Below are 22,341 nucleotides of genomic sequence, written 5' to 3' on the forward strand. Positions count from 1 at the left end.
ACCGCAGTTTATATGAAAAACCCAGTGACAACACATCTTGGTGAAAAGACAAGTCTTTCGCCTTTGTTGTGTTGCAACTGCTAAGTCCGGAAAAATTTTAACCGGTTTCTCCATAAATGAAATAGGAAACTTATTAAAGTACTTTTTCATGGTCTTATTCAGATCATTTATAGTGAAAAAAGGAACCAGAAGAGTACCCCAGTCAATCACTTTTACACTAGAGTCTTCAAGAAATCTCGTAAGATCTCCCTGGAACATCTCTTGGGAAGTATTCCTATTCCTAGTGGACTTTGGAAGGAAATAACAATTATTCACAACTGGTACTTCCCCAGGAGCAATACCAAGCGCTTCTTGGAAAAAATTAGTCAGAGTGATTAGGGGAGATTCCCCTGTCACTCTGGGAAAATTTATAATACGCAAATTAAAGCGTTTGGTAGTGTTCTCTAGGGTCTCCAGTCTAACTGCAATTTGTTCTCTATCTTTTGCCACGGCAATGTTAAACTCCTGATATTTCACAGCATTATTTTCCAATTGAGCAATTCTTTCATCAGATCTTCTTTGATATTCTTGAGTTTGAACCAAATCCTGGGTATATCTAGAATTGTACATGTCCATTTTCCCTTCTAAAACTTTAATATTAAGGGACATTGCTGCAACCATTTCCCATATAGTGTCCAAAGTTACCAGTTCAGGACGTTTAGGAAACACAACTTCTCTACTGCTAGATGTCAAAGCAGCATCAGAGGTAGACCCTGAAACCTCCTGTACTGCAGCAGGAGTTAAAATACTTCCAGCTGTGTCAAAGGGGTCACTGATTTCATTGGGGACTAAATTGTTGCTTGATCCAGATCTTCTTTGAACTGGAGGAAGTCCCACATTAGGACTTAAAGATGCCTCCTCTGCAGAATTGGGCAGTCCTCCCACACTACCCAGCTCACCAGGTTCCTCGGCCTTCTGGGATTGAGAGATAGGTGAGACTAAGAAATTAGTGATTGCCTGTTGGATGGGCGACGTTAGGGGGGCGGGAAAAACCCTAACCCTACCCTTCCTCTTAGCCGGCATGCTATATACTCAATTTCATAGGCAATCACTGTGTCTCAGTATTACCACTCGTTTTTTAATAGGAGATAAGCCGAAGGGAGAGAGACAAGTCCATCAAAATACTAAAGTTTAAATAGTACCTGGAGCAATGGCTGTGGCTGTATCCGGCGGAGTCCGGCAGAGTCCGATGGAGCGCACGCCCCTTTAGCGCGCGCGGCTTCAGCGACGCGCCGGCTCTGCTGCGCGCCGCTTGTTATCAGTTCTTATAGACAGCTGCTTCCTCCTTCCGGTCCGGGGCTCCGCCCACTGCCCTCTATTTTCTTCTCACTGCACCGTCGAGGTATTAAACACCCCCGGAAGCAGGGCTTACAGGCAAGCAGTTTTTAACTTCAGAACGCGGTCTCTCTCACCCTTCTCTCCCCCTCCTGTTGCACTTTCTATTGCACTGTTTTTCCTCTAGGGGAGCCGCCGACTCAGCTATTTCACTTGGGGCTTCATTCTTGGCCCCCTTCTCTTTTTTCTCTACATTCATTGTTTTGGTGATTTTATCTCCTCTTATGGTTTTCAGCACCACCTTTATGCTGATAACTCCCAGATTTAGCTATCTGCACTTGAACTCTCACCTAGCATCCATGCCCAAATCTCCTTTTGCCTATCTGATATTGCTGCTTGGATGTCCAACCGCCACCTGAAACATAACATAATAAATGACAACAGAAAAAGATCCAAGTGGTCCATCCAGTCTGCCCAGCAAGCTTTATTTATTTATTCTTTTAATTAATTAATTTTTATTCTGTTTAATGTAGTAATTTCTGTTCTGTGCAGGTTACCCGAATGCATGTTACCCCTTATCTTCAATTCCATCCTTTAGCCATTAGGGATCCTCTGTGTTTATTCCAAGCTCTTTTGAATTCCATTACAGTTCTTTTAACTACTTCTACCAGGAGGACATTCCATGCATCTATCACCCATTCTGTGAAGAAATATTTCCTAACATTGTTCCTGAGTCTACCCTGTTGGAACATCATATTATGACCCCTAATTCTACAGTGTTCCTTCCATTGGAAAAGGCTCAATTCCCATGCATCATTCATACCTTTCAAGTATTTGAATGTAACATATTTCTGCCGTCCCTTCTCTCCTCCAGAATGTACATATTTAGATTCTTCAGTCACATCTGATATGACTTTTGATGTAGACCTCACATCATTTTGGTTGCCTTTCCTTGGATCACTTTGATCCTGTCTCTATCCTTTTTAAGATACAGTCTCCAGAAATGGACAGAGTATTCCAGATGAGGCCTCACCATTGACCTGCACAAGGTCATTATCACCTCCAAGATGCAACTTTTCATGTTCTCTCCCCCACCTAGGACACATCCCCCTCTTCTCTGTGGACAACACTATCAACCTCCTGGTCTGCTCAGCCTGAATCTTCAAAAACTCTCTCTTCTTCTCTACATATCCAAAGCATTGCAAAATCATGTTGTCGCTCTATCTCCAATGTCTCCAAAATCTCTCTCTTCCTTTCTCCCAGGACAAGCAGAATGGTAGTCCTCACATATGGGTGACATCATCAGGATGGAGCCCTATCACGGAACACTTCTGTCAAAGTTTCTAGAACTTTGACTGGCACACTGAGCATGCCCAGCATGCCACTAACCCTGCATCCAGCAGGGGTCCCCCTTCAGTCTCTTTTTTTTTTTCCATGCAGCAGTTGCCTCGCAGTTCTCAGGAGCTCTGTGAGAATTTCTCACAACTTTTTTTCCTCACAGAACTTTCTTAAAAAATTTCAAAACTTTTTCCCCATCCCGGGATCCCCCGTCGACCTCTGCTAACGCCGGTAAGTTTTTACCTCGTTCTTTGCGGTCGGTTCCCGACGGTGCTCTAATTGGTGCCTGACGTCCATCGACCGCACGCCGTGTTTATTTATCAAAAAATGGCGATCGGTTTTCGGAAGTGCCCCGAGTGTCCGAGGACTATGTCCATTACAGACCCTCATGACGTCTGCTTCTTATGCTTGGGGGCCTTCCCATGATGTCCAACTGTGTACCATTTGCGCCCAAATGACACCGAAAGGCCACCAGGCCTGCTTAGAAAAAAATGGAACACCTTTGCAAATCTTAAGCGCTCGTCCCCGTCTACGCTGGCCAAGAGTGCACCGAGTCGGAAGCTGTCTTCGTCATCAACTCCATCTCCTTCGAAGTCTCAGCATCGGGATGCCGGGGAATGGCCGTCACCAGCATTGTCACATCAAAGGCCTCCACATCATCATCCTCGGCGCCGGAGAAGGACCGGGCTGAGCACCGAGAAAAGCACCGTCATTGACACCGATGAGATCCTTCTTCTGGAGCGGGCACCGACAAACCATCAAAATCGTTGAAACCACCAACCAAGAAGTCCCGGGGAGAGGAGCCCCCATCCTCTTCTGGACCTGGGACACCGAGGCGTTCCCCACCTGCAACGGTGCCAGGAGCCGAGACTCCACAAATTCCTGTGGACCCTCCGGCAATGCTCATGGAGCCTCCAGCCCCGGCAGCTGTGTTACCAACACCAGCCTTCCGGGAGGAATTGGACTGAATGGTCCAAGAGGCAGTCCTCCAAGCGCTTCAAGGATTTCAGTCGCCACCGGCACTGACTCCCATGCCGAGGCCTGACCCGGTGCCTACGATGTTGGCTCCACTACTCGAAAGGCTAGACACCCTTATCGGCGCACTTCCATCGGTGCCCGCGCCTTCCAGACCGACGATCCCTCCGAGACCATCGATTCCTCCACTGGCATCGACCTCGATTCCTCTATCGTCGGACGATGAAGAGCGTGATCCTTCGATGCCAGACCCGATTCTGGGGCTATCGGGTATATTTCCACCCCGACGACCATCGAAAACAGCGATGCCATCTGTGCCTCTACCGGCCTCAGTGCCACCTCCACCTATTTCAGTGCCACCACCGATTCTATCTGTGCCACCTCCTGATCCGGCTGGATTAGGGATTTTGCCTCCATCGGAAGAACCGCAAGGTGGAGGAGACCAACCATATGACCCTGGGGTGATGATTCCTCTGATTCTCAGGATTCTGAAGATATCCCTTCAGAGCCTTCACCTCCAGAAGAAAGACGCTGCTCCCCTCTAGAGGACCTATCGTTTGCCAGCTTTATAAAGGAAATGTCTGAGACCATCCCTTTTAAGCTGAAAACTGAAGAGGATGCCAGGCATAGAATGCTGGAAGTTCTGCAATTCGTGGATGCCCCCAAGGAAGTAATGGCAATTCCAGTCCACGAAGTTCTGCTTGACCTGTTACACCATACCTGGGAATACCCAGGTACAGTTCCACAGGTGAACAGGAAAACTGATGCTACTTTCTTTGTTCAATCAGCTCCAGGATTTCAGAAGAGCCAGCTCCTTCACCACTCCATAGTGGTCGAATCCGCTCAGAAGAAGGCTAAGAGGTCCCGTCCTCATTCTTCTGCCCCTCCTGGAGAAGAGCAGAAATCCTTGGACGCCTTTGGCCACAGAGTGTTCCAGGGCTCTATGTTGATGGCACGTATAGCAGCCTACCAGCTATACATGACACAATACTCTAGAAACCCCTGGAAGCAAGTTCAGGATTTCTCCGAATCCCTGCCCGAGGAGTTTCAAGAGGGATTGAATTCCATCCTCCAGAAAGGCCTTGATGCTGAAAACACGAGGTCAGAGTGGCCTATGATATCTTCGAGACTGCCTCCAGAGTGTCAGCAGCAGGTATCAGTGCCAGACACTGGGCATGGCTGAAATCTTCAGATTTATGTCAAGAAGTCCAGAACAGGTTGGCAGACCTTTCATGTACAGGGGACAATTTGATGGAGAGAAAATCCAAGAAGCAGTTGTGCAACTCAAAGACCATCATGAGACATTGCGTCAACTATCTACTGTTCCCTCTGACTTCTCGTCCACTACCAAAAGGCCGTTTAGATGTGAACCCAGAAGGCTAACCTATAAAACCCATATGTATTACCCTCCTCCATCCCGGGCTTGTCCAACCAGACCTTCTCAGAGAGGTCAGCCTCGCCAACACAGGCCTCCAAAAACCCAACCAGCTCCCCAGACTGGTCCTGCATCGGGGTTTTGACTCCCTTCTAGAGAGCAGCAGTCGATCCTCGCCTCCCACAAAATTTCCTGTGGGAGGCCGCCTGTGCCACTTTGTCAACATATGGCACACAATCACGACGGACCAATGGGTCCTTTCTGTAGTTGCCCACGGTTACCACCTAAACTTCCTTACGCTACCACCAGACTCTCCACCACGTCTGGCATGGAGTCTAATCAACCATACTCCACTTCTCGAGGCAGAACTCTCCATCCTCCTCCAGTCCAATGCAGTGGAACCCATTCCCCGGCTGCAGCGAGGAAAAGGGTTCTACTCTCGATATTTTCTAATTCCAAAAAAGTCAGGCGGCATATGTCCTATTCTGGACCTCTGTGCCCTAAGCAAACACCTCTGCAAGGAAAAGTTCAGGATGGTAACCTTGGGCACCTTGCTCCCTCTCCTGCAAAAGGGAGATTGGTTCTGCTCTCTAGATCTTCAGGAGGCTTATGCCCACATAGCCATATCCCCTCCTCACCAATCTGATTCCTAGTAGGTCAAAGGCATTTTCAGTACTGGGTGCTGCCGTTCTGCCTGGCATCAGCACCTCGAGTATTTACCAAATGCCTGGCAGTAGTAGCAGCTTACCTGTGACAACAAAGTATCCACGTCTATCTGTATCTAGACAATTGGCTACTCAGAGGTCCATCCAAGGAGGTAGTGCTTCAATCCTTCCATTTTACCATCAGCCTGCTACAATCCTTGGGATTTCTCATAAACTATCCCAAGTCACATCTGACTCAATCACACACCCTCTTGTTCATCGGAGCAGATCTAAACACCAAGCCAAAGCGATCCTCCCAAAGGACCGAGCATGCACATTGTCAACCTTGGCCAAAGAAATACAGACTCGCCAAACCACCACAGCTCGTCACCTATTAACCTTGCTAGGTCACATGGCATCCATGGTTCACGTTACCCCAATGGCTCGACTAGCTATGAGAGTAACACAGTGGACTTTAAAGTCCCAGTGGTCCCAATCACGCCAACATCTATCCCACATTGTCCACGTCACCAGCCAGCTTCGACTCTCACTAGCTTGGTGGATACAGGAGTCCATCCTTCAAATAGGACTACCTTTTCAATCCCCGTATCCTCAGATTACATTAACCACAGATGCCTCCAATCTGGGTTGGGGAGCCCATGTCAACAGCCTGCAAACCCAGGGAACATGGACCACAGCGGAAGCAAAGCACCAGATAACTTTTCTGGAGCTCCGGGCGATACGGTATGCCCTATTCGCTTTTCAGGATTGCCTGTCCAACAAGGTAATCCTAATACAAACAGACAACCAGGTAGCGATGTGGTTACTCAACAAGCAAGGGGTACAGGCTCTTACCTGCTATGCCAGTAGGCGGCGCAGATCTGGACCTGGGCTCTCTCCCATTCCATGCTGCTGAGAGCTACCTACCTGGCAGGCGCGGACAATCTTAGCCGGACATTTCATCACCACGAATGGTCCCTAGATCCCACTGTGGCGAACCAAATTTTCCGTCAGTGAGGCCACCTGCACATAGACCTCTTTGCGTCAATCCACAGACAACGTCTACTCTCTACAGCGCAGCCACACGACACCACCATGGGAATGCCTTCGCCCACTCATGGACAACGGGTCTTCTATATGCCTACCCTCCACTTCCATTCATCAGCAAGACTCTTGTGAAGTTGCAGCAGGATTGGGGCACAATGATCCTCATAGCCCCTCACTGGCCGCAGCAGGTTTGGTTTCCCATCCTACTTGACCTCCCAGTCCAGCAACCAATTCGCCTGGGCACAGATCCAACTCTAATAATGCAGAACAACGGGTTGTTGCATCATACGAACCTCCACTCCCTATCTCTGACGGCATGGATGTTGAAAGGTTGATACTACAATCCCTTCACCTTTCTGACAATGTGTCCCAGGTCCTTGTAGCTTCACGAAAGCCTTCTACTAGGAAATCTTATCATTCCAAATGGAAAAGATTTTCCTTGTGGTGCACGACAAAGGAAATAGATCCCTTTTCCTGCCCCACAACCAGGGCCGTTGCAAGGGGATTGGGCGCCCTAGGCAATTTCAGACTTGCGCCGCCCCGACTCCTCCCCCCCCCAAAAGAAAACTCACCTGATGGTCCAGTGGGGGCCCGGGAGCGATCTGCCGCTCCCGGGGCCTCGGCTGCCAATAAGCAAAATGGCGCCGGTGACCTTCAGCCCCAGCATGTGACAGGGGCTACCGGTGTCATTGATTGGCCCCTGTCACATGGTAGGAGCTAATCGGCACCTGTGCCATTTTGGTTAGTGGCAGCCGAGGGCTCGGGAGCAGCAGATCGCTCCCGGGCCCTCCACTGGACCACCAGGGGGGCGTCAGGAGGGTGCCACGGGAGGAAGGCAGGGCGCTGTGATAGGCAGCAGAATTTTGAAAGGGCAAAAAGTGCCCTTTCAAAATTCTAACCCCTACCACTCTGTGCCCTAGGCACAGGCCTAGCTCGCCTAGTGGTTCCTCCGGCCCTGCCCACAACAAGGTTCCTGGACTACCTCTGGTACCTTTTGGAGTCTGGCCTTCAAATGCCCTCCATCCGAGTGCTTGTCAGTGCCTTAGTCACTTACCGCAAAGGTATAGAAGATGGCCCCGATCTTGACACAACCCCTTGTAGGGCGCTTTATGAGAGGCTTGCTACAACTGAAGCCTCCACTGCGTCCTCCGGTTCCGGCATGAGACCTCAATGTGGTACTAGCACGGCTCATGCGACCTCCGTTTGAGCCCCTGCACTCCTGCGAGCTACGTCATCTCACTTGGAAAGTGCTCTTTCTGCTTGCTTTGACATCGGCTCCCAGAGTCAGTGAGCTACAGGCGCTGGTAACATACCCACCTTATACAAAATTTCTACACGATCGTGTGGTACTATGCACTCACCCTAAATTTTTGCCAAAGGTAGTGTCCAATTTCCATTTAAATCAATCCATAATACTACCCACATTTGTTCCAAAAACTCACTCACACCCAGGTGAGCGGGCCCTGCATTCCTTGGACTGTAAACATGCGCTCGCTTTTTATTTGGATTGCACTGCAGCCCATAGGAAGTCTACCCAACTGTTTGTCTCCTTTGATAAAACCAAACTAGGAATTCCGGTGGGCAAGCAGACCCTGTCCACCTGGCTGGTGGACTGTATTACCTTCTGCTACCAACAAGCAGGCCTTCCGCTACAGGGACGCATGAAAGCGCATTCAGTAAGAGCCATGGCAACGTCAGTAGCGCACCTCCGTTCTGTACCTCTTGCTGACATCTGCAAAGCTGCCACATGGAGCTCTTGCCACACCTTTGCAGCTCATTATAGTCTCGACAAGGCTGGCAGGCAGGATTCCATCTTTGGCCAGTCTGTCCTACGTAATTTGTTTCCAGTTTAATAACCCAACTTCCTTCCTGCGACCCACTGTGACACTCGGGCTGCTCTCATACCCAAAACCACCCCAGTTGTTGTGCCTGTTGCATGTCGTTGGGTGTTTTGGCTCATTCTATCAGGGCATCCTGTAGCTCGCTATTCACCCATATGTGAGGACTACCATCTTGCTTGTCCTGGGAGAAAGCAGAGTTGCTTACCTGTAACAGGTGTTCTTCCAGGACAGCAGGATGTTAGTCCTCACGAAACCCGCCCGCTACCCCGTGGAGTTGGGTTCGCTTACGTTTTCTTATTTTATTTTTCGCTCTTACTTTTTGCTACAAACTGACTGAAGGGGGGACCCCTGCTGGAAGCAGGGTTAGTGGCATGCTGGACATGCTCAGTGTGCCAGTCAAAGTTCTAGAAACTTTGACAGAAGTTAATTAACTTTGACAGAAGTTAATTAACTTTGACAGAAATTAATGCCTACCCAAAGGTAGGCATTAATTTCTGCTGGCGCTGGGGATATTAAGTCGGCGCATGGCGATATTAAGTCGGAGGTCCCAAAAGTAAAAAAAAAAAAGTTAAAAATAAAAAAAATAAAAACATTTAAAATCAGTTCGCGGCTCACGGGTTGAAAACCAGACGCTCAATTTTGCCGGCGTCCGGTTTCTGAACCCGTGGCTGTCAGCGGGCTCGAGAACCAACGCCGGCAAAATTGAGCATCGGCTGTCAAACCCGCTGACAGCCGCCGCTCCTGTCCAAAAAGAGGCGCTAGGGACGTGTTAGTGTCCCTAGTGCCTCTTTTTACAGCGGGCCCTAATTTAAATATTTTTATTTACTGTATCGCGTGCACAGGACACTGGCCTGTGCGCGCGCCGGGAGAGCAGGCGCTTGCCCGCTCTCCTGCGAACTTTACTGTATCAGCCTGCAGATTGGCTCCCCATTCAAGCTTTCAGTGCAAGTATCTCCAGTCTGCAGTTTCCAGTTACCTATCCTTTCTCATTTCACCCTACACGCCGCCTCCTGACTTCCATTCCTCAGGTAAGCTGCTATTATCTGTGCCCTTCTCTGTCACTTCCATATCTCAGCTTCGTGCCTTCCACCTTGCCTCGCCAAATGCCTGGAATAACCTTCCTGAATTGGTGTATCTGGTGCCCTTCTTGGCTGCATTCAAACCCTGCCTAAAATCCCACCTTTTTGTCATTGCTTTAAATCCCTCACTTACCTCTCCCCGATCATTCTCATGATATTCTACTAATTCTACGGTTCATGTGAATGGTAGCCAAATGGTAGGCTGCACGGAGCAGAGAGTGCCCGTTATCTGTGTCTCAGCCGTAGTGATGTCTAGCTACATTAATGATAATAGTGGTAGTAGTCACTTTCCCTCCCTAACCTATTTTCCCTGTAATTAAAGCTGTAACTAGATTCCATTACAGATTCCTGTGTGATCTGTCCATCTTTTAAAAAATGAAAGGAAGCAGATAAGAGAGAGAAACCCTGCCAAACATCTTGACTACACTCTATCTGCAGGAACCATGTTTACAGGCAGTTCACCTCAATTAGCAGACACAAACAGTCCTTCCTGCATCCCCTTCTGAACTTTTATCCACCCCTTTGTCTGTCTCCTTTAGATTATGAAAGGCAAAGATCCCACATCTGCCAACATATTCAGCTATCCTCAATATCTGTCGACTAGGCAGTAAGCACCACAGAACAGGGTCTAACGCTTCTATGTGTCTGTACAGTGCTACCGGTATGTATGTCTTGTAGCACTAAATGTTAGTTGTTGTCGCTCCCTGATTTGTGCTCACAGTTGTCGTCTTTCTCCTCTTCCACTCTGCCCTCAGCTGTGCCTCAACTCCTGGGATCACAGACAGCTGTAGGCTGAGGTGTGTTGCTCCAGCCCCTCTCCTGCCTGTTTCTCCCTACCTGCCTCCTATTGACTAAGAAGCTGGAGTGGATGCATCCAATTCAGATAATGTTTATTAGCATGGACATTTTTACATATGTTTGTCAAAGCAATATATATAGTATTTAAAAGGGGAAAAATTACAAAATATTTCTAATAGATGAGAATTACAGGGTACAGGAAGAACAGGTCTCAGTTTCTGGTGCTGGTCTGTACTGTCTCTGGTCAGATTCGGTTTCTGGCCTGGTGCAGTACAGATACAACATATCTTGCTGCTATAGCTGCTTATTCACCTGTTTCTCTTTTGAGCCCCTGCCCTTCAGTTTCTCCTCAAATTCTGCCTGACTCTGACTTCATACTTCCCCCTCCTTTCCCTACAGAATTTTTCCCTATCTATGTAACACACAGTACAATGCGAAAAATAATTTAGATGAGATGAGGCTGGAGCAAACCAGAAAATGATTGATCTGTTCCCTTCTCCTGCCTCTCCTCTCTTGTTCCCTGCTTCTGCCTGAAGTGGAGAGGCTGGAGCAGTAAACAGCCAATTCCCAGGTATGGAGATCAGATTGCACCTTCAAAATTTGGCACCGGAGGCAACTGCTTATATTATCTAGGCTGGATACTATCTGTGAGAGAATCATTTTCGTGCGTCATAAAATAAGTCAGGTGGTGGTCAGTTAATGGTAAGAATGAGCAATGAGCCCCCACTACCCTCTCCGGCCACACACCTTGGGAAGATTGCGAGGGGCTGTTGGGGGGGGGGGGAGGGGGAGGGAGGGAGGATCACTTATGGGCTGTCAGTCATCCCTTTGACCTGCATGATGTTACCTGAAGGGTTAAGGAAGGAGTATCTGGTCGGCCAGATTAAGCTTGCTTATGACAGCACCTAGATTTGACAACCAAGTTAGGCAGCTAGCGCTAGAAATCAGCAGCAGCTACCTAACCTTCTCCTCCCGACCTATCTCCACTCCTGGATCTTCTCAGAATTACTGTGGCTAACTTTAGCCTATTAGTGAAACTTACGTAGCAACATTTATCCACTCAGCCAGGTCAATTTTCAAAGGCCTTTGACCTAGTCAGCTAGATCCCTTTCTGTCCTCAGAAAGGTCAATTTTCAAAGTTAATGCTCACCTTATATTCTGTATTATATGGTTGGGAAAAATCCCTGAAAGCATGAAACAGATTTAGTGCTTTACACTGATGCTGCATGAATTCTGATGCTACAATGAACCATGTACTATTTTTTTTTTAGTTACATAAATGTTTTTTCTGTGAAAGATTTATAGAAACCCCCCCCCCCCCAGTTAAATCTTATGTAGCACATTTAATTAAATTTATTAATTAATCAAATTGAAAATGTTTCCTAAAAAACCCTGTCACCTTAAATCTAGTAAATTAATTTTTCATATTAACTTCCCAAATGAAACAATAAGGATATTTTTTCCTTATACAATTAGTGTATAACAGTTAGGCACAGCATAAAATTCAGCATCGTTTCTTCAAAGACCCATTATTCAGACAGTTTCCTTTGTTAAAGCAAACTGACTGAACAATAATAAAAAAAAAAAATAAATCAGAAGGCAAACATACTTATTAGGTATACTGAAATAAATGTATGTCAGGGTTCCCACTCTTGCCAGAAATAGCATGACAGCAGGAGGCTGGTTAGGCATTTGCATATACGTGTCATAAGAGAAAATAAACTTTTCTTATCTAAAAAAATGAAAAAGAGAGTTCATCAGCTGAAAATCTCATTGACTTGCTTAACATATTGTAAAGCTTCAGAAACATAGAAGCACGACAGCAGAAAAAGACCGTATGGCCCATTTAATCTGCCCAATTAATATAGTATTATAATTCCCATCACTTTCATAGAGATCCCCTGTATTTATCCCAAGCTTTCTTGGAATTCAGATACTGTTTTTGTCTCTTTCAATGCCACTGGGAGGCTGTTCCATGCATCCACCACACTCTCTGTAAAGAAATATTTCCTAAGATTACTCCTGAATCTCTACTCCCTTTCAACCTCATCGCTTGACCCCCTTGTACTAGATCCTTCTTTCTGTTGAAAGAGGCTGACCTGTGCATCCCTTTCAACCTCATCGCTTGACCCCCTTGTACTAGATCCTTCTTTCTGTTGAAAGAGGCTGACCTGTGTGGAAACCCCTATCTCTCCTTTCATCTAGGTTGTACATGTTTAGATCTTTAAATCTATCCCCATATGCTCTAGAACAAAGATCACTGACCATTTTAGTAGCCACTCTCTGGACCAACTCCATCCTGTCTATAGCCTTTTGAAGGTACAATTTCTAAAACTGTACACAGTATTACAAATGAGGTCTTACCAGGGACCTATACAAGGGCAATATCACCTATCTTTTTCTCCTGACCTTTCATCTCCCTATGCAGCCAAGCTGGCACGCACATGTTATAAAATCCCAGTTGGCGTGCACAAGGGGGGAGGTAGAATTTCACGAATTCGCGCAGCAATGCATCGCTGGTCTTCCCCCAGTTCCCTCCCAGTCCTGTCCAATTAAGGAACGGACTGGGAGAGAACTTCCCTACCCTAACCTCCCTTCCCCTTTCCTACCTGCCCCCTATACCTATCCTAGCGCCCCCCCCCCCCCCATTTTTAAAACTTTTTGCTGCACCCTGGCAAATGGCCGCTGTACCAGGCGCCTCTAGCCCCGCCCCTCTGCCGAGGCCTGTTTCTTGTGCAAGTAACGGGTTATGTGTGCGTGGCTAGGCCCCATGGCCTTGTCTACTTTGTTTCCTAGCTCTTCCCATACATTCTCTTCTGTAAACGGAGTATCATCTACTCCACCCCATCCACAGTCTTGTCAACTAGTGATGGTCCTTCTCCAGGGTCATCTTTAGTGAACACCAAACAAAGTATTTGTTTAATATTTCGGCCACTTTTACGTCACTCTCCACACATTGATCTTTGTCATCTTTGTTTCACTATACCACTTTGGACCGCTTTCCTTTCTCTGATATCTGAAAAATGTTTTGTCTCCTTGCTTTACCTCTTTGGCAATCCTTTCTTCCACCTGACTTTTTGCTTTCTTAATTTTTCTTCGTCTTCCTCAGTTTTACCAGGTATTCTTCCCTGTGTTCTTCTTTTTGGGATCCTTTATATTTCTTGAACATTGGGGGTTTTTTGCCTTTATTTTATCAGCCACGTCTTTTGAGAACCAGATCGGTTTCTTATTTCTTTTATGTTTGTTTACTTTTCTAATATATAGATTTGTTGCCTTTGTAATTGCTCCTTTTAGTTTGGCCCAGTCTTCTAGTTCTGCCTCCAGGTATGTTCCCATTTCGACAAAGTCCGTATTTTTTAATTTCAAAACTCTCTGTATCTTAGGTTCCATATCAAGGGCACTCTATAAGTGTCTTGTGCGGAACCATGTCAAAGGCCTTGCTGAAATCCAAGTATACTACATCTAGCGCTCTCCCTTGATCCAACTCTTTAGTCACCAGAATTTAATAAGAAGAGGCTGCAGTCTGGAATCTGCCCTCTTCTACCTTCGCTAAGGGAACTAGCAGTACACAGAAATTAACACTTATTTTACCTTATATATGAGATTTGATCAACAGTGGAACTTAAACTTACATAGAAATGACAGCAGAAGAAGACCAAACGGCCCATCCAGTCTGCCCAGCAAGTTTCGCACTTTTTTTTTTCTCTCATGCTTATCTGTTTCTCTTGGCTCTTAGTAACCTTTTGGTTCTATTTCCCTTCCACCCCACCATTAATGTAGAGAGCAGTGTTGGAACTGCATCTAAGTGAAATATTTAGCTTAATTAGTTAGGGTTAGTAACTGCCGCAATAAGCAAGCTACACCCATGCTTATTTGTTTACTCAGACTATGTAAATCAGTCCTTGTTGGTTGTTGTCTGTATATAGATCCACTTTTCTTCATTCCCCCTGCCGTTGAAGCAGAGTGTTATGCTGGATATGCATTGAAAGTGAAGTAGCAGACTTTCTCCCCTGCTGTTGAAGCAGTGAGCTATGCTGGATATGTGTGAAGTATCGGTCTTTCTCCCCTGCCGTTGAAGCAGAGAGCTATGCTGGATATGCGTGAAGGTATCAGTCTTTCTCCCCTGCCGTTGAAGCAGAGAGCTATGCTGGATATTCGTGAAGTATCGGTCTTTCTCCCCTGCCGTTGAAGCAGAGAGCTATGCTGGATATGCGTGAAGAATCTGTCTTTCTCCCCTGCCTTTGAAGCAGAGAGCTATGCTGGATATGCATGAAGTATCAGTCTTTCTCCCCTGCCGTTGAAGCAGAGAGCTATGCTGGATATGCGTGAAGTATCAGTCTTTCTCCCTTGCCGTTGAAGCAGAGAGCTATGCTGGATATGCGTGAAGTGTCGGTCTTTCTCCCCTGTTTGTCTCAGTTTATTGTAAGGCATTAGGTTACCAGAACAAACCCTAACAACTTAGCAGCCTTAGAAACTTATAATGAATCTTTAACAAAGAATGCAGTTATGGTGAATAGCTCAATAGGTATGAATAAATTAGTAGAAGCATAACACATCCTCTTAGCTGGAGCTTGCTTATAATTTATAAACAGTTCTAACTGACTAGATCCCAGAAATGAACCAGGAACTAAACTACAGTTTCACCACTTTGAAGATTCTTGAGCTGTGTGAAAAGCTGGCTGTGGGTCTCTGTACCTGAATGGAGGGCAGAAGGCTTCCCTAGTTCCTTGAGAACCAGGCAAGTTTAACTCTGGCTAAAGTCGTAGAGCTTGAGATGCTCTTCCAAGCAATGTTACGGCTCACTGAATCTTTTCAGTAGCTTGGTTGCAGGGCAGGGAGAGGAGTGATGACTCGGACAACTTCTTACTGGTGTCCATGGAATCTTCTTAGCTGAGTCTGAGCTCTTTTCCCAGCTGCTTTTAAGAGCTAGCATATGCATATTCAGTAGATTCCTGCATATGGAAAACAGAAGCAGGTGTTACATTCTGATTGGTTCTTCTTTTCACTTTGAATACTTGACTCCCAGCTTGGCTTCCACCACCACTTCTGCTGCATGGCAGCCAGGGCCGGAGGAACCACTAGGTGAGCTAGGCCTGTGCCTAGGGCGCCACGATTTAGGGGGCGCTGTGGCATGCGGCAGAATTTTGAAAGGGGAAAAAGTGCCCTTTCAAAATTCTGTCAGCCCCTGCCTCACCGTGCCACCCTCCCGATGCCCCTCTTGTGGTCCAGCAGAGGGCTTGGGAGCGATCTGCTGTTCCCGGGGCCTCGGCTGCCACTAAGCAAAATGGCGCTGGTGGCCTTTAGCCCCCTACCATGTGACGGGGGCCAACCAATGGCACCGGCAGCCAAGGCCCCGGGAGCGGCAGATCGCTCCCAGGCCCCCATCTGGACCAACAGATATTTTGTACTTTTTTTTTGAGGGGGGGGGAGTCGTGGCTGCGACCGGGGGCGGGACTGGGGGCGGCACGAGAGGGGAGGCGACAAGGCTGAAGGTGCCTAAGGCGCCCAATCCCCTTGCACCAGCCCTGATGGCAGCTGACCTGGGAGTTGCCTTGGATCTGATAATCTCTCCTCTCAGGACTGGATGCTGGGTTGTCAGGTACTTCTCAGCCTTGGCTGAAGCTTCAAGTCTGTCACCTCTGAATGCACACAGCAGGCCAGCATTGTCTTTTGCCTTATCTAATTGATGAGAAGATTTAATTCTTTGACAGAGGCTTAGACAAACAATGGCTTGGCACAGGAGATGAGTCAGTCACATATTGTAGCTTTATCAGAAGTTTAGCATCTGTGTATTTGAGATACAGGCCAGGATCCAAATGTGAAGTAAAAGTTCATTTTGCTGTTTGGAAAGTGGTGAAACTTATGGTTTATATTCCTAAAAACCCAATCAAAGAAATTGATCAGATTCATCTGACAAGATTTAACTCTGGTAAAACCATGCTGCCTCAGATTTTGCAATCCATTGGATTCCAAAAATTGCATTAACCTTTCCAAATATTGCCCTTTTTTCCCATATTAGGCCTGGGGGAATTCTGCGCTACTGCGGAGTGCAGAATTTGCGCAGAATTCCCTCCTGTGCAGAATTGCCATTTTTTGCGCAGAATTGCCAATTTCTGTGCAGAAAATGGCAGAGGAGTCCCTGGTATGCCGCAAATGGAGTGCGTGAAGATGAAGGCCCCGATGCACTGTTCGCGGCGAAGATGAAAGCCCCCGTGTGCTGTGGGACACACTCCGCTCACAGCAAAGATGAAGGTCCTTGCGTGCCGTTTGCGGTGAAGATGAAGACCCCCATGTGCCGCAAATGGAGTGTGCTCCGCTCGTGGCGAAGATGAAGGCCCCGATGAGAGTGAATGTGTGTGTGTGTGTGTGTGTGTGTGAGAGGGGAGGGGTGTGAGGGGAGGGGAGTGAGTATGAGAGAGCAGGGAAAGGGGTGTGAGAGGGGGAGGGTGTGAGAGAGAGAGCAAGGGGGGTGAGCAGGAGAGTGTGAGAGAGCTGGGGGAGGATGCTTGAGTGTGGGTGCCAGAGAGAGGAAGCCTATATGAGAAGATTGTGAAGGAGTGTGTATGAGTGTGAGAGACTGGGAGCTTGTGTGTATGAAAAGGGGGTCATGTGTATGTGAGGGTGCCAGCCTGTATGAGACAGAGCCTGTGTGAAGGGGTATATGAGAGAGAGACATAGGTAGCCTGTGTGAGGATGTATGTGTGAGAGTGAAAGGGAGCTTGTGTGGGTGTGTATGCAAGAGAGAGGGACCCTGTATGAGGGGATGTGTGTGAGAATGAGAGCCTTTATGAGGGTGTGTGTATGTGTATTAGAGAGAGGGAGCATGTGTGTGAGAGAGGGAGGGACAGAGGGAGCCTGTGTGAGGGGCAGTACTAAGAACGGGGTCAAACTCTGGGACTGGTGATAGCGTGGAAGAGATTGAGCCTAGAGGTGGAGGTGAGAGATACTGGCAGGTGGAGGAGTTGGGGCCTGAGAGGGCAAAGTGGCCAGGGGAGTAGGGAGAGCGAGTGGAAGGGACACTCTTACAATGAATTTCTAGGGAATTTCTGCCCAAAATATTTACAATTCTGCATCTCTAACTAATAACTTTTTTCTGTATTAGTCTTTAAGTAATTACATTTTAAATTGTCATGTAAATTGTGTTATTTCGACCAATTATAAAGTTTGCAGAATTTAAAGTTTTTATGCGCAGAATTTTAAATTTTATTGCACAGTATTCCCCTATATGTCCCATTTCTGCACACTGGATCCCAGATGATCATCCACTTTAACATAAAAAATACTGTCCCCGTTGGATATCCTCCATTAAATCTCTATCCATCTCCTCTGTCTATGTTGGAGGTCTGCATATTACACCAATATAAATAATGCTCCATTCCCTCTTTCCAGATTAACCCTCCTCCTTACCTCGTAAGCCTGGCAAGGATAGATAGATCTATTGCCACGCCTTCTACCTGGTCCTTCCTGAATAGATTGCAGTCGGTATAACTATATCCCAATCATGGTTTTCCATGTACCAGGTCTCTGTGACATCAACTGTACCTAAATCAGCTTCTTCCATGACTGCCATTAGATCTGGGATTTTATTCCCCATATTATGAGCATTAGGGTACATACCTTTCCAAATATTGCCCTTTTTTCCCATATGTCCCTTTTCTAAACAAGTATTTGTTTTACTTACCTTCGGGTTTTAAGAAAAGAACATAAGCACATAAGAAAATGCCATACTGGGTCAGACCAAGGGTCCATCAAGCCCAGCATCCTGTTTCTAACAGTGGCCAATCCAGGCCATAAGAACCTGGCAAGTACCCAAAAACTAAGTCTATTCCATGTTACCATTGCTAATGGCAGTGGCTATTCTCTAAGTGAACTTAATAGCAGATAATGGATTTCTCCTCCAAGAACTTATCCAATCCTTTTTTAAACACTGCTATACTAACTGCACTAACTACATCCTCTGGCAACAAATTCCAGAGTTTAATTTTGCGTTGAGTAAAAAAGAACTTTCTCCGATTAATTTTAAATGTGCCCAATGCTAACTTCATGGAGTACCCCCTAGTCTTTCTACTATCCGAAAGAGTAAATAACCGATTCACATCTACCCGTTCTAGACCTCTCATAATTTTAAACATCTCTATCATATCCCCCCTCAGCCGTCTCTTCTCCAAGCTGAAAAGTCCTAACCTCTTTAGTCTTTCCTCATAGGGGAGCTGTTCCATTCTCCTTATCATTTTAGTAGCCCTTCTCTGTACCTTCTCCATCGCAATTATATCTTTTTTGAGATGCGGCGACCAGAATTGTACACAGTATTCAAGGTGCGGTCTCACCATGGAGTGATACAGAGGCATTATGACATTTTCCGTTTTATTCACCATTCCCTTTCTAATAATTCCCAACATTCTGTTTCCTTTTTTGACTGCCGCAGCACACTGAACCGACGATTTCAATGTGTTATCCACTATGACGCCTAGATCTCTTTCTTGGGTTGTAGCGCCTAATATGGAACCCAACATTGTGTAATTATAGCATGGGTTATTTTTCCCTATATGCATCACCTTGCACTTATCCACATTACAAACAGTCTAACTTCAGTTAGTTTTCCTGAGTGACTCACTGCTCTCTTGATTAACAAATGTTGGTCCCTATTCAAACCCAATCACACTACCTCAACACCTTTCCAAGGTGAGTAACTGAGCTGAACTATTCAACTTTTTTACTTAGGTATATACTGCTCCTAGCTTATTTCTAGCTTCTGGCTACTTTTTGGGTTTTTTTTTTTTGTGGGGTTTTTTTTTTCAATACAAACATTGTTTGTATTAAATACAAACACTCAGTTCTTTAAAAGTCTACAGAACACTCAGTTCTGCAGACTTTTAAAAATAAACACACTACCTACTGCTTACTAGCTACCTTATTGACTGACTATTTAAAAATACAGTCTAACTTGTTTATTCACTGCCTTTCTGACTATTAAAGGCACAAACACACTAAATAATATTCCCAGATAGTTAACTTTGCCCCAATACTTTTAAAAAAGACAATGTCCCAAGCAAAAACTTACAGATTCCTTTCAGCCACCAGCAAGGTGATCCTCTCCTCTGTGTTCCCACTGGAATGTTCACTCATCCACGATGATTCTAGTTTAAAGCCCTCTTCAGTGTTGAAAGACACTGTGCTCCTTTGACAAGTGGATCCCATCTTTGCTCAGCTATCCTTGAAATATCATCTCTTGATCCAGGAAGCCAAAACGCTCATGTTGATACCACCTATGCAGCCATTCTTTTATCTCCAGAGTGCAAGCTCCCCTGCCTGTGCTTTTATCCTTAACTGGGATGATTGAGAATACCACCTGTGCACTCTCTCTCCCAAAGCCATGAAGTCATTGTTTTGTATGAAGAGCAAAGTACTATGGGAATAATGTGCAGTTAAGCATGCAAATGTGAATACATGCATAGGCTAGGTCAGGTCTTCCCAGACCTGTCCTGGGGACCCCACAGCCAGTCAGGTTTTCAGGATATCCACAATGAATATGCATGAGATAAATTTGCATATACTGAGTCTCCATGGTATGCAAATGTATCTCATGCATATTCATTCTGGATATTCTGAAAACATGATTGGCTGTGGGGTCCCCAGGATAGGTTTGGGAAGCCCTGGGCTAGGTGTTTGTGTGCTAGCTGTGCTGCACACATACCTTAGCATGCAAAAACCTTGCTAATAAGGTAATGAATGCAAAATTATGCAAGGCAGCTCATTATCTATTAGCTCAGTGATAAGATATGCACACTAAATGTTTCTCAAATGCATTATCATGAAAAACATTGACTGCACCTTGGAGGGAGTAATTATGGATTTTGTGATAGTCTGGGTAAAGCCTCCATCTGCCTTATCGTCTTGGCTCCTTTGCATGCCATTATTGTCAGCTGTTAGCACGTGCACTGTTAGTCACACCTCAGTACATTGGCCTCTGTATTTCATGTACTGCTCACTTAGCCCATTGGTGCCCGATGCTTTCTAAACGCAAACAGCCAGTCCGTAAATATAATAAAAATCCAAAGTGGTTGTCCTCATCCTTACGTCTTATTTCTGCAAAACGTTTTTAATTGAATTTGAACAAATATTGCTGACTTTTCTGCTCACCTTTTAGCTTATGCAAATTTCATAATGATTCCTCTGAAATCTTTAGAAAAAGAACCCCAGAAAATACACACACTTATCAACTCCCAAATCATATATAAACGTATATATTTTTTAACTTTGTTGGAAAGTCAAATGAAGACAAATGTCTTGTTTTCAGTTAGGTTCAGGAGGCACAGGAGAGGAGGAGAGGCCTTGGGTCAGTGACAGAGCAGAGTCTTGAAATCAGATTATAGTACCACTGGATGCCACAAACTACAGGTTTCTCTTTATTGGAGACACATTGATGACGCGGGAGGGGCAGTTTTCATACCACCCGCATTAGGGCAAAGTCCGCAGAAACCTTTTAAGCCACGGACTTTGCGACCATTTTCGTAGAAAAAGCACTTGTGGAATTTTACTCTGAAGCCTGTTGCAGGTACGACGCTTGCACGGACTTTTTTTTGTCCGCAAGGAAAAGAGCACAGGCAGAGCTGAAAATGCAGTCTTCCTCCCCTGACCTAAGCCCACCCCTGGGAGCACCTCCCCTGAAAGTAGCAGAAAGTATGTGTGTTGTGGAAGACCTTGCAGACTTATTTAATGTCTAGACATTTGATATTCTGCCTTTTTCCTTTTAGCCATTTGGAGGGAGGGCAATTTTCTGCCGTGCAATAAACAGCTTTGAAAGTGGTTTTCATGTTGTAGAAACCGAGGTGAGAGACAATAAAAATTGGCTGAAAAAGGATCAGAAATAGGAGAAGAAAAGAAATCTACCAAAACTCCTTGGAAGAGGAGGGATTAAGTCCCAGCGTAGCAAGCACTGTACCACCTCTCCTGGAGAGTGTTGATGAATGATGTTTTAGATAAGACACATTACATGGGGAAAGAAGAGTATTAAGGGATGGGCTTCTATGAAAGATCTCTGTAGCTGTTCTGGCAAGCACATTACTATGAGAAAATTAACTGCACCTCAGGAAATGTGATTAAGTTGTTTGCAATTAAATCTGCAGGTAAAGTAGGCACATACATTACTGTTGTGGTTTATTTGCAGGTCATTAACATTTGTCACACTTTTGTACATTGGCCTCTGTATTTGACATATACTGCTCACTTAGCCCCTTGGTGCTGGAAGCTTTCTAAGTGCAAACAGCCACTCCCCAAGTACAGTAAAAGTTCAAAATGATTGTCATTATATCTTAGCTATGTAAAACATTTTATTGAATTTAATTACGTACCATTTATAATAAAGGTCAACAATTATCAAATAAATGTTTCCCGTGCATTCCAAGTTGCTGTTTTCGAAACAAACATTGTTCTTAGAAAATTCCAATGAAATATAGATATTATTACATAATCCCCTCTGTCCCTTCTCAATTCACATCTTGTCACTGTTTAATGTGTCTCATCTAAAACACAAAAATTCATCCTACCTTTCCGGAAGTAAGGTGGGACTCTGGAATTTGCCAAAAACTGTGGATGTTTGGTTTAAAAACACACTTGACATCTACGCCAAACGTCTCTTGACAGCTGCTGACATTTATTATAAATAGGTACATCATGCCACTCAGGATTGCTGGACCAGGGGAGGAATGCATTTGCTAAGACTGGTTTGGAGGACACTGTGCTAAGCTTCATATGTCTTGTTTTCCCACAGACACGATGCCCCAGAAGCACATCCTCCCGGGGCAGGCATATTCTGTTCCTCTCATCCAGCCAGACCTCCGGAGGGAGGAGGCCATCCATCAGATCGCAGACGCCCTCCAGTATCTGCAGAAAGTCTCCTCTGATATCTTCAGCAGGTAAGAGTGCTGCTT

General features: G+C 45.8%; 1 protein-coding gene across 2 annotated transcripts in view; it reads left to right on the plus strand.

Annotated features, from left to right (window-relative positions):
• Positions 1–22,341, plus strand: part of LOC115090608 (WASH complex subunit 1-like) — a 161,863-nt gene that overhangs the window by 41,172 nt on the left and 98,350 nt on the right. For both annotated transcript variants that reach the window (XM_029599948.1, XM_029599949.1), the window contains exon 2: positions 22,182–22,326. In XM_029599948.1, the coding sequence (XP_029455808.1) occupies positions 22,187–22,326 (140 nt within the window). In that variant the 5' untranslated portion in view covers positions 22,182–22,186. The remainder of the gene's footprint in view (positions 1–22,181; positions 22,327–22,341) is intronic.

This window comes from Rhinatrema bivittatum, chromosome 4, assembly GCF_901001135.1.
Source record: "Rhinatrema bivittatum chromosome 4, aRhiBiv1.1, whole genome shotgun sequence".
NCBI lineage: Eukaryota > Metazoa > Chordata > Amphibia > Gymnophiona > Rhinatrematidae > Rhinatrema > Rhinatrema bivittatum.